The sequence below is a fragment of the Rhinoraja longicauda genome, chromosome 35, assembly GCF_053455715.1.
Source record: "Rhinoraja longicauda isolate Sanriku21f chromosome 35, sRhiLon1.1, whole genome shotgun sequence".
Lineage (NCBI taxonomy): Eukaryota > Metazoa > Chordata > Chondrichthyes > Rajiformes > Arhynchobatidae > Rhinoraja > Rhinoraja longicauda.
In genome coordinates, this window is record NC_135987.1 from 16245067 (window position 1) to 16257188 (window position 12122).

General features: G+C 44.7%; 1 protein-coding gene and 1 pseudogene across 8 annotated transcripts in view; both read right to left on the bottom strand.

Moving 5' to 3' along the window:
* Positions 1 to 3688: 3688 nt before the first annotated feature.
* On the bottom strand, positions 3689 to 8170 carry LOC144609948 (group 10 secretory phospholipase A2-like; annotated as a pseudogene).
* Positions 8171 to 8449: 279 nt separating this feature from the next.
* Positions 8450 to 12122, bottom strand: part of LOC144609897 (ras-GEF domain-containing family member 1A-like) — a 203909-nt gene continuing 200236 nt past the window's right edge. For 4 of the 8 annotated variants that reach the window (XM_078428283.1, XM_078428281.1, XM_078428284.1 and 1 more), the window contains 2 exons: positions 11865 to 11937; positions 8450 to 11192 (listed from right to left, as the gene is read on the bottom strand). In XM_078428283.1, the coding sequence (XP_078284409.1) occupies positions 11168 to 11192; positions 11865 to 11937 (98 nt within the window). In that variant the 3' untranslated portion in view covers positions 8450 to 11167. The remainder of the gene's footprint in view (positions 11193 to 11864; positions 11938 to 12122) is intronic. The other 4 variants (XM_078428288.1, XM_078428287.1, XM_078428286.1 and 1 more) reach the window with 1 other exon arrangement.

Below are 12122 nucleotides of genomic sequence, written 5' to 3' on the forward strand. Positions count from 1 at the left end.
GAGAGAGATAAATAGATAGAAAGATTAACAGGGAGGGAAGGGGAAAAGAGTGAGAAAGAGACAGATGTAGAAAGACATGATGAGAGAATCGTGTGTTCATTGTGTTTGACATAAAATCGTGAGATTGTACTTACGTAGCATTTTTTTACATCCTCAAGACATCTCATGTAAAGCCTGGATAGAGTGAATGTGAAGAGAATGTTTTCACTAGTGGGAGAGTCTAGGTCCAGTCATAGCCTCAGAATTAAAGGACATTCTTTTTGGAAGGAGATGAGGAGGAATTTCTTTAGCCAGAGGGTGGTGAATCTGTGGAATTAATTACTACAGAAGGTTGTGGAGGCCAAGTCAATGAATGTTTTTAAGGCATAGATAAATTAGTTCTTGACTAGTATGGTGTCAGGGGTTATGGGGAGAAGGCAGGAGAATGGAGTTAGGAGGGAAAGATAGTTCAGTCATGATTGACTGGCGGAGTAGACTTGATGGGCCAAATGGACTAATTCTGCTCCAATCACTTAAGAACTTATGAACTCTTACAGGCAATGAAGTATTTCAGAAGTCCACTCACTGCTGCAGTCTCAGGTTCAGGGGTACAGGGCATAATAAACTCCCACAAACAAAACCAGCAGCAACTTGTATTTGTAGTGCCTTTTACTGTAGGATGAATCCTGATTTCAATCAGAGGTAGAAGAGGGAGAATGGTGCATTTTACAGCTTTGGACGAGCAATGTAAAAATGATTGAATTTTCACAGTATGTAATTTACTCGAACACTGATGCTGGGTTCAGGAGGCCCTGAGCTGTTGCATGTACAATGTTGCTGTTGACCTTGCGCTGCGTAACAATGGAAAACACTGATTCCAAATGCAGGAAGGACCTGCATGTGTTGCCCATCCCAGGTTTGCTGTGCATGAGAGAGCACCATCCCCAAGGGCAGTGGGAGTGGAGCCATGGAGACCAGATGGGATGAGGACAACAGCTTTAGAGCATTTGACGACCAGCTGTCAGCTAATTACACTCTGACAGCTTGTACCAGCACCAACCTTTTTAATTCTCATAGTCATAAAGACATACAGTACAGTATCAGGACCTTCAGCAAACTGAGTCCATGCTGACCATTCAGCACCCATGATTGCACTAACCATTCTCTAGCCCATTATGCTCTGCCCAAATTTATGCTGCAGGTTTTATGCTCCAGACCAAGGATAATTTACCATGGCCGACTCACCGACCAACCTGCACATTTTCAGGATGTGGGAAGAAACTGCAGCACCCAGCGGAAACCTACCGCGGTCACAGGGAGAACATGCAAACTCCACACTGACAGCACTGGAGGTCAGGATTGAACTTGTGCCTCTGGCACTGTGAGGCAGCAGCTCTACTAGCTGCAACACTCGGCCATGCAATGAGAGTTTAGAGATACAGCTTTGAAGCAATCCCATTCGGCCCAAAGAGTCCCTGTCGATCATCGATTACCTGTTTACACCAGTTCTAGGTTATCCCACTCCCTGCATATTACAGGGAATTTGTACGGAGACCAATTAACCTACAAACACGCACGTCTTTAGGACCTGGGGAAAAATTCCAGGGAGAATGTACAAACTTCACACAGACAGCTCTGGGGGTCAGGATTGAACCCCGGTTTCCGGCACCTTACCAGTACACCACTGTGCCACCATATTATTCTAGTATTTTAAAATTGAACTCAATACCAAGAAATGTTACAATGAATATTTTCCTCTACATTACTCTGATTTTGTGATGAGAAGTCAGGTTTCCTGATCATGTTAAACATCAGGTGCAAAACAGAAAATACTGAAGTACCTCTGCAGGTCAGGAGGTTCTGTGGAGGGGATGGACAGGTGACGTTTTGGGTTGGGCCACTTACCATATGGTTACCAGAAGCCAACATACTAAACATCAGATGGCTCTTCGTAATGCATGTAGTAACGTAGCAGAGGATGAACACACAGGCTTGGTGTGGGTGGGAGGGAGGAAGACAGTTGAGTGAATATCAGAGCATGTAGGAAAACAACCAGATAGGGAGAGTGATAGGAGATAGGACAGGAGGGAGCAAAAGACAATCCCACCACTTTCACCGCCCAACTGGTGGTCTCCCCCCTCTGTGCTTCTCTCCAGTCACTGACTGTTGCAATGAATGAGACGGATTTATGCAGCTGCATTACTGAACCATATTTTAATCTCCGTTAGCAAGCTCTCGGTGCAAATCTGAAGCCCGTACATGCACACACACACACACACACACACACACACACGCACACACACACAGAGTCTTTGATCTCATTACTACCACAGTGTCCAAATTGGATGAAGTTGTGTGCAGTCAGTAATAAACACTTTGATGATTTTGAGCAAGACTGCTTCGCGCCTTTTAATAGGAAGATTTCAGCCCAGGTTCTGTTAATGTCTTTGCACCATCATCGAACCAGCAAGTAGAGAGGTTTACCCATAGGAACCATTGCCCGTCAAAGACAACCAAATGCCATATTCAACCAAGTCCTCATCATTCCTTTACCACCATTTTCTCCCTCAGTGGCCTCAGTTATAGAAGATGATCAACTCCTCTCTTCCCTGTGCCTCACCTGGATAAACTTTTTCCCACAATCCTGCTCTAATTTCCCAATCCCGCTGAACTCTTCCACCTCTATCCTTTCATCTGGCTTCACAGTTCATACCTCGTCTCTCCTTATCTCACAGTCTTTTGTCTTTTCATCTCTGACATTTGTCCATCTACCAATCAATCAAAGCGCCCAGAAGAGTATCCACCCATCGCATGCCTGGCTTTGTCGTGCCCCCACCTCTCTTGCACCTTTCTCCCCCCAAGACAATCAATCTGAAGAAGGATCCTGACCAGAAACATCACCTATGCATGTCCTCCAGAGATGTTGTCTGACCTGCTGAGCACTTTGTGTCTCCTTTCACCAGTCTATAAATGCTTTCGCTCTGAGCAATTTAAACCAATTGCTTTACTGAAGGCGTGTGCAGTGGGAAAGACAGGTTAGAGGAGCATTAAATATTATTAGCTTTTGCCCACCCCTAAGGGAGAACTATGAAAATTGATTGCAAGAAAATTAGTCAAAGCAAAGACAAATACATTCACCTTCAGTGGTGCCAACCCTGTACCCTGTCATCCTCCACAGAAGCAGTGGATGGATTCCCTGCCTCCATTTCTCACAAATGTTTAACGAGCTGGCTTCTAGTGATAGTGAGTGAGCTTCCTTCATCCCTCCCAGTGCACCCTGTTCTGTATTGAATTCCCGACTGGCAAGGCTAGTTCTCAGCGTCCTTGTGTTGCTGGGCTCCTCTCTTGGGTTGCTATGCTGCCTTCACTCCTCCTGCCGTTGCTATGCTGCTCTCTGTGCCTGTGTTACCAGCTTGTTATGTGTTACTAAATTCGTCCGAGCAACAGTGGCAGCACCAGTTGGTGGAATCTTACAGGCCTGCCTTTTGGAAAGGAAGCCTGTGTATCTGTGGTGCTCCACTGAAGGTGACCAGGGCTCGCTTTGCTCTGAGACCCACAAGTCCTGACTCATGCCACCATTATGCACAAGTACAGGTTGATAATCTCTGGCATTTCTCCCCTCCTTCAATAAACCATATCAAACTCCTCCCACCCACCCCTTCCCAGCTCACGAAGGTTAAAATGCTTGCAGTTGACCATCTTCCTCTGTAACCTCGGCCACTCAGGAGGGAAAGCATGATGGAGGAGGACAGACGAAGCCTTGGTTGAACGTCCGATTGGTTGTCTTTGGTGGGCAAGGCCATACCTGAGGACACCCTGCTTGGGCTAGAGTGCGGCATGAACAAAATTGGGGTTTATTCACCCAAGAAATTGGGGTTTATTCACCCCAGAAACCCAGCCCTTCCCCTCATCTGCAGCAGGTCTACTCCACTAATGGTAAATTGAGGCAAACACGGCCGTGGATAAAGTTTGTAGCTTTAACATTAATATAATGTAACTTCCACTGTGGGATGAGGCAGTACCGAGGACTTCCCCCCATCCTATCTCTTGGTGTCCGCATCCACCTCAATCTTCTCCTCGACGGGACATTTGCGTTTGGGCTCGGTACAGAACTTCTGCTGATAGCTGGAGTGCTGGTCCTGGTAGGTGGCGATGGCCAGGCACTCGGCAAACTGCTTGTCGCAGAGGCAGAGGTCGCTGGAGCAGGGTTGCAAACCCTCCGGGCACTCAGCCCTGCCGACCTCACACACGGCGTAGCTGGGCTTCAGGTAGATGTTGGTGCCCTTGCCACAGTAGGTGAGGAGCGCGGCCTCGTAGCAGCAGTCGTGGTTGAAGCAGCAGGTGTCAAAGTCATCCAGCGGCACGCCGTCACCACCCTTGCCGCAGTAGCACCCGTAGCCGTTGACATTGTATATGGAGAACTGATAACGGTTGCGGTAGCACCACAGGACGAAGGCAATGTCCAGCACACTCCTCCGGCCCAAGTGGTGGCGGCGGAGGCTGCCGTCCTCCACTGAGATGTTCTGTCCAGCGGGCAGGGGCATCAGCCAGCACAGTAGTAAGAGGTGAAAGGCAACTGACTGCCTCGCCCAATCCATTTGAAGACGCCTCCGGCCTTGTCCTTTCCTCTCTTCCCAACAGTGCTGCTGCAAGTCGGTTCTTCCCGGCTCCTCCTACTCTCTGCTCCCGAGAGGAATCCTGCGCAAGGCCTGGAGGAGCTGAAGGGCCCCCTTAAACCCCATCAGGTGGGAATCACTTGCTGGGAGCTTCCATCCCCTCTTTCATACCTGAGGCGAGCGAGTGAAGGACAGTTGAGGTGGCGTATGTACAAAAGAGAAGGGATTCTAGAATGGACTGATGTGCACGAGACAACTGTCAGAGGCCAGTAAGGAGCCAGAGACAAAGGAAGACAAAGGAAAAAGGAATATATAATTAAGGACTTGGACGTAAACGTAGACGGGTTGGTTAGTAATTTTGCAGACGACACCAATGGGGAAGGCTGTCAAGTTATACTGCGGGATATACACTGATCAGCCAAAACATTATGACCTGATGAGCCAAAACATTATGACCACCTGCCTAATATGCTGTTGATCCTCTGTGTGCAGCCCCATACGCAGCAGGGTGCGATGCACTGTGTATTGTGACACATTCCTCCCGTGACCACCATTAACATTTTCTGTGACTTGTGCCACAGTCGACCTTCTGTTGGTTCGGACCAGACGGGATAGCCTTCGTTGCCCTCAAGCGTCGATGAGCCTTGGGCGCCCAACACCCTGTCACCGGTTTGCGGTTTGTCTCTCCTTGGACCACTATCGGTAGGTACTCACCACTGCTGACTGGGAGCACCCCACAAACTTTGCCGTTTCAGAGATGCTCTGACCCAGTTGTCTGGCAATAACAATTTGGCCCTTGTCAAAGTCGCTCAGGTCTTTACTCCTGCCCATTTCTTCTGCATCGAGCACATCAACTTCAAGAATTGACTGTTCACTTGCTGCCTATTATATCCCACCCCTTGACAGGTGCCATTGTAACAAGATAATCAATGTTATTCAATTCACCTGTCAGTGGTCATACTGTTTTGGCTGATCGGTGTAGATCAACTGCAGAAATGGGCAGAGAAATGGCAGATGGGGTTTAATCCTTGCAATTGTGAGGTGTTGCACTTTGGGAGGTCAAATGTAAGAGGGAAATATACAATTAATGGGATGACTCTTAACAGAAGGATCTTGGGGCCCAAGTCCATAACTCCCTGAAAGTGGCAACTCATGCAGAATGGTAGAGAAGGTGTGTGGTATTCTTGCTTTCAAAGATCAAGGGATACATCTTTATCAGACTTTGGTTAGGCTGCATTTTGGAGTATTGCATGGTATTCTGATCTCCCCATTGCTGGGAGGATGTGGAAGCTTTGGAAAGGACGCAGAGGAGATTTACCAAAATAATGTCTGGAATAGGGGGTATTAGCTACAGGGAGAGGTACGACAGATTGTTTTCTGTGGAACATCAACGATGGTATGGAGACCTGGCAGAAGTATATAAAAGTGCGAGGCATAAGGCAGGGTGGACAGTCAGAATCCGGGATGGAAATTTTTCCCAAGAATGAGAAATATAACTACAGGAGGGCATAGCATTAAGATGAGATGAACAAAGTTTAAAGTTGCAGAGCAACATTTTTACGCAGAGTGCATCCTCCAACTGACTTAAATCATGTACTTGTAATTAGACAATGGACAATAGACAATAGGTGCAGGAGTAGGCCATTCGGCCCTTCGAGCCAGCACCACCATTCAATGTGATCATGGCTGATCATTCTCAATCAGTACCCCGTCCCTGCCTTCTCCCCATACCCCCTGACTCCGCTATCCTTAAGAGCTCTATCTAGCTAGCTCTCTCTTGAATGTATTCCGAGAATTGCCCTCCACTGCATTCTGAGGCAGTGAATTCCACAGATTCCAGTGAATCTGAGCCAGTGAATTCCACAGAATTATGTATTGTCTTTCCGCTGACTAGTTGGCACACAACAAAAGCTTTTCACTGTACCTCAGTACATGTGGCAATAAACTAAACTAAACTAAACTAAGCTTAAAGCTATGGCCTCTCACAATATAAGTGCCTGAGTCTGTTTTTTTCCAAAGAAAGAGTGCAGGGGAGACAGACGGAACTGTTAACAATCAGAGGGAAATATAACAGAAAGACACAACACATTTGAGGGTCATGAAGAAGAGCTGTTTAGGTATAATGAAAGCAACGTGAATGAAGGATTGTGTAAGAAGGAACTGTAGATCCTGGTTTAAGCCAAAGATAGACACAAAATGTTGGAGTAACTTAGCGGGACAGGCAGCAGTCTGAAGAAGGGTCTCGACCCGAAACTTCACCCATTCCTCTCTCCAGAGTTGCTGCCTGTCCCGTTGAGTTACTCCAGCGTTTTGTGTCTATGAAGGAAGGACTGTCAGATTGGGAAGCGTGTGCTACAGAGTGGGGGTTCTTTCTGCATTGAGCTGTTCCGGGCACCTTGCCTTCGGAAGGTTATATTGACCTCCGAGGGAATGTAGTATCAATTTTCCAGCTAGATTAGTTCAATTGCAGGGAGTGATTATCGGAACATGAGGTTGTTATCACTGGGATTTAGAAGGTTTCTTGATTGCTATTTTCAAAATATGAAAAGAGTGCATAGGTCTCGTAAATAAACTCAAAGGTTAGAGCCGGCATTTTTGGGAGTGAAGTTGAGAAACACTCCTCCACATGGAACGTGCCAGAAATTCAGACCACACTTTTACAAAAGACAATTGATAATTTTACACTAGGGATTTTTGTAAACTCAATATACTAAAGTGCTTGGGGGAAAAAACTGGAGTTAGGTCTTGGGTCTTTCGAGACCTCATGGCTGAATGGCCCAATACTGGTATATGTCCTAGAATTTCATGGTTCTGTTGCTGGTACATGAGATAATTAAATACTCTTTACTCTTGAGAGAACTGTCAGACGGCACTTGGGAGAAGCGACAGAAAGACAACGTGGGCTAAAAAATGAAGGGAAAGATGATGAGAAAATTTCAGAGCCATGTGTATGAAAGAGTGGGTTGGGCAAGGAACTTCAGGGAATTGAGAGACTAAGGCCTTACAAACACCTGAAGCATGCATCATCCAAAGAGGCCACATCTTGCCTTATATGTAGAATGTATTAAAGCTACAAATGTTTCAACCTCACAACACTATGTGTGCATAGACTGGTCGATACTATGGATGTAAATAAAGCCATGTATTGTTTTATGTTTCTTGTACATTTTATGAATAAAGTTTACATTTTAAACTAAAAAGATGGACAAACTGGATCTTTTTTTTCAGTAAAGAAGTTTGAATAGTGACCAAATAGTTGCCTTTAAATTTCTTTGGCGTTCACTCCTAATGGACAATCGGCTGGACTTGAAAAGTCACACCTTTGTTTTCAAGTTCCTCTATGGATCCTGCTCTTCCCCTGTGACCTCCTCCAGCCAACAAATCCCTGATCTCTGAACGTCTCCAGTTCTGGGGTCTTGCATTTGTTCTGTTCTTAAATCATCTGGGACCAAGATAAAAGTTCTGGAGATTATCTCACCCAAACCACCACCCTTCACATCTCTCAATGTCTCCATCTCGTTCAAGGCACTGCTTAATATCCCAATGGCCGTAATTTTGATCTCCATTCCCTGCATGGCTAAGTGTTGAATATAGTTTGATGTTCTTCAGAAGGTGCCAGATCAATGTAACTTGTTACTGTAACATGAACTGACCATAACAACCACAATTAATTCAGCGAATGTGAAGGGTATTCTTGGACAGAATCATGAGATTTGGCTTTTGATGCCTCATCTGTGCAAGCGGATTGAAACAAGTCCTTCTCTCATCGCATGCCTTATTGTGGGGAAGAACGATCGCGATGCGTTGAGTTTTCCAGTCCACCCTTCCCTTCCCAAGACAAAGGCACCTCTCACTGCCAGATAATCTCCAAGCATTTTCTTAACGGAACAGACATAAGATGAGCAATCGGAAATTTGTACTTGAAAGAAAAAAAATAAAACAGCCACGTGCATCCGATTTTCACATAATTTATTTTTTGTGTTTGTATCTTTATGAAAAAAAACAAAAACCCAACAATTAAAACATTGAGACTGTTGCATGATGCATTCAGTGCTTTTGAACACGTACACCCTCCAGAGGTGGGGGGATAAAATAAAAGATTCATTTTCAGGCCTGACCTTTTCTTTGGGGAAGGTGGGGATTATCTCCCATGCAAGGAAGTGAAGAATGTTGCTATCCTTTCAAGAGAGGAGGCATATATATATATAGAGATATGAGCTTGCTTTAAGTTGCTGGATAGATGCAAGAGGGAGCTGGGTTGACACTGGTGTGGTTTCTGTGATATAATACTGAAGCCAGCGCTTTCTGATCTGCTTGCAAGTGCTGCTACATCGGTCTCTTGGTCACAATGCAGGAACCCACAAACTATTTTTGCCCCTGCGCCTAACCCGAGCCCGTTTCTAAGAAGGAGCTGCCGTTTACTCGATCAATTTAGATGGTGTTCTCACTTCAACGAGAGCAGCATCTCAGAACAAGGTTGTTAATTTTTCTATCAAAATTATAAATGCACATGGGGAGCTTCAGAAAATGCCTGGAGGATTAGTTGAATAATGTCTTGTCCTTGGCTGCATACAATGATCTCTCTAGGTGCCACGAGTCAATAAATCCAGACAAAAGCACTGTCCTTGCAAAGATTAAAAAGAAAGCATGCAGCTGTCACTTCCTTTATGTACTTTATGGGTAAATATTCATGGATCCCGGGGTCTGGCAAGGTAAGGTGTGTATCAGCGACACAAATGGGTTATAATGTCAATAAGGATGAATGCTCTTTGATCTAATTGGAACGCAAACCTTCCTGCCATTGTACATGTAACTAAATCCAATGTGCTTTACGAACAGCTTTATTCCACATGAGGTTTGCCTCTCTAACAAGCTTTTCTTGTTTCTTGTTGTTCATTAAAGGTAGAAGTGTGATGTCGGTGTATTTATTGATGGCTATGGGGAAGGAACAGCTTTTAATGACAACATTAAGTACTGGCCATCCCATACCTACAGAAACAATGGATGTGTCAGGGGAGGGCTAGGGAATTCAGAAGGTGGGACTGGAATGTCGTTAGTATGAGCACTTTGGGCCTAAATCATCCAGGCAAACAACAGGTTAAGGAACCCCCCAAAGAAAGTGAAAGTGACTTTTCATCAACTCTTTGATGAAGAGTCATCGACCTGAAATACCAACTCGTTTTCTCTTCTCATACATGCTGCCTGACCTGCTGAGGATTTTCACCATTTTTTGTACATATTTCAGATGAAAGAATCACGGCATTTTGCTTTACCACTTTACCACCAGTGACTGTACTTCAAAAGTACGTAAATGGCTTTTTCGTTCTCTGCCTCATAACCAAACTGTGTTTAATGTGAGAGTCTAAAGAGAGGTTATGCTGAGGTTGTACAATAATTAGAGCTCCCACTGTTCTGATTTTGTTTCCATGGGATTTGAGGGAGGGAGGGAGAGTGAGATTATCACAAACCATATTATGGGGGTGCAGGAATCTCTCAGGAAAATGTAGAAGATGCTCAGCAAGTCAGGCACTTTAAACTTGGACATTTTTGTAAGGTTTCATAGAATTAATGCTTTTATGAAGGAGGTAAACCGTAGGTAGTAAGATGGGGTTGAGTTGGGGAGGCAGTGTTGTTGATTCACTGCAATATGGCAAAGTCGTGGATCTCCTCATTCTTGGGACTGACAGGTTTTAGGTGTGACTGAACAATCTATGCATTAGGGCAGAAAATGAGTCCTTCATTTTACTGTGTGTAAAGTGGGACGTTGTTGGTGCACAAAATAAATATTCTTCAATCCATAAGAGCAATGAAACTATGAGTTATAGTTCACAACATTAAATAAATCTGCACATTCTGAGTAGGCAGCATACTGGGGTTGCTTTATAAAATGGTCTGTCTAGAAGCTGCGGTCTACAAACATCGTTACATTCTCCATGTTGGATGTTCAATTCTCTGCCTTGGATAATCTTGTCTGTTTAAAGTTTGTCCTCTCCTCTGTCCCTACACAAGTTCAGCAGGATTCTGGGCTGGTGCAATATAGTCCCTTCTGTTCTGTTTATACCCGTAACTCACTCTATCTCCCAATCTCTCTCACTCGCACGCACACACACACACACACACACAAACAGAAGCAGCAAGTTGTCACAAAACAAAGCATGAATTGACAGTAGTAGGAATTTCTCACAGGCTGCCATTGTCCTATTTCTACCAGTATCCATAGAAACAGCAGCCAGGGATCTCCCATGATGCTTCTCTTTATTAAAGGGTCCGGCCCCATGGCAAAAGTCGGTCTTCTGCCTTCTCGTAGTCTTCCATTTATTTTACAAGTGACTTTAAGTCAAAGCACAATGTCTGCTGTAAAAGGCATTGAATAAACATATCCCAGCCAGTGGGACCAAAGCCCCTAGAGTTGGCCTCTTTCTCTCTGTACAGTCACGATCCGAATCCGAATCTAAACCAAATTTACAAATTTAAAGCAAGTGACCAAACCAAGTCTCTTCTCTTCCAAACGGAGCTAAAATCTGATGCAGTGCAAATGATTTGCAGAGTCCGGTGTGTACAAAGTGGCTGCTTCATGCCCGGTTTAACAGTGTGGCCCTGCCAATAGAGAGAAATAAGAAGCGTGTTAGACTGTTTACCAGAACATGACTTAAGAATTAGCACAGACAAAGCACTACTACATGCCTCAGTCACATGGTTGTGACATCAACTTCTATTCCAATGACTCAAGCAAAAAAATCTAATGCCAAGGGAGTGTCAGAAATCCTGTCTTTCAGATGAGATATTAAATTTGCTCTTTCAGCTGGGCTTAAAAATGGTTTATAAAGTGTGGTTGATGTCATTTTAAGTATTCCTTATAGTGCATTTGAAATTATTCACACCAGTGGCCATTGGAATGGGTATTTTGATTTACTCATATTCATTAGAACTCTTACAAGAATCCAAATTGGTCAAAAATCAAGATCTAAAGTCAAGCACACACGAGCTCTGCCTGGGATGATATGGAGACAGTAACTTGTAGTTATACTTGGGCAGAACCTCAGGAATTGTCTTCACCAAAACACATATGGGTCACATTATAAATGAAAGGCATTACCCAGGAATTTGTCATGGCTATGTTCAGGAATTGAACTAACTCTGCCTTGAATTCTTAAGACCATAACGGTAGATGGAGAGGATGCATTCAGTTTAACTTTGCCATCCAACATTGTTGCGAGCCATTTGTTTGGGGACCGTTTAAAAAAACAAATCAGGAGTAGGGCCCAGTACCTGAGTGACTTCCAGCTGTCCTTCTCCATGTGGTTCTCAGGTCCCTCACTCTCAAATGAAGCCAGGTAAAGTGCTAGGAATGAGAAGGAGAAAGGGTAAGTTAGAAACGTGCCTCCCAGAGCAACAGGAGCAAATCCTTCTGCAACACAGTGAAGAGTTAGTGTCTGGAAAGCACTGCCAGCGATGGTGATGGAGGCTGATTTGATGTTTCCAAAGGGAGCTGGTTAAGTATTAGAATGGAAGGCATTTGAGCGAGTG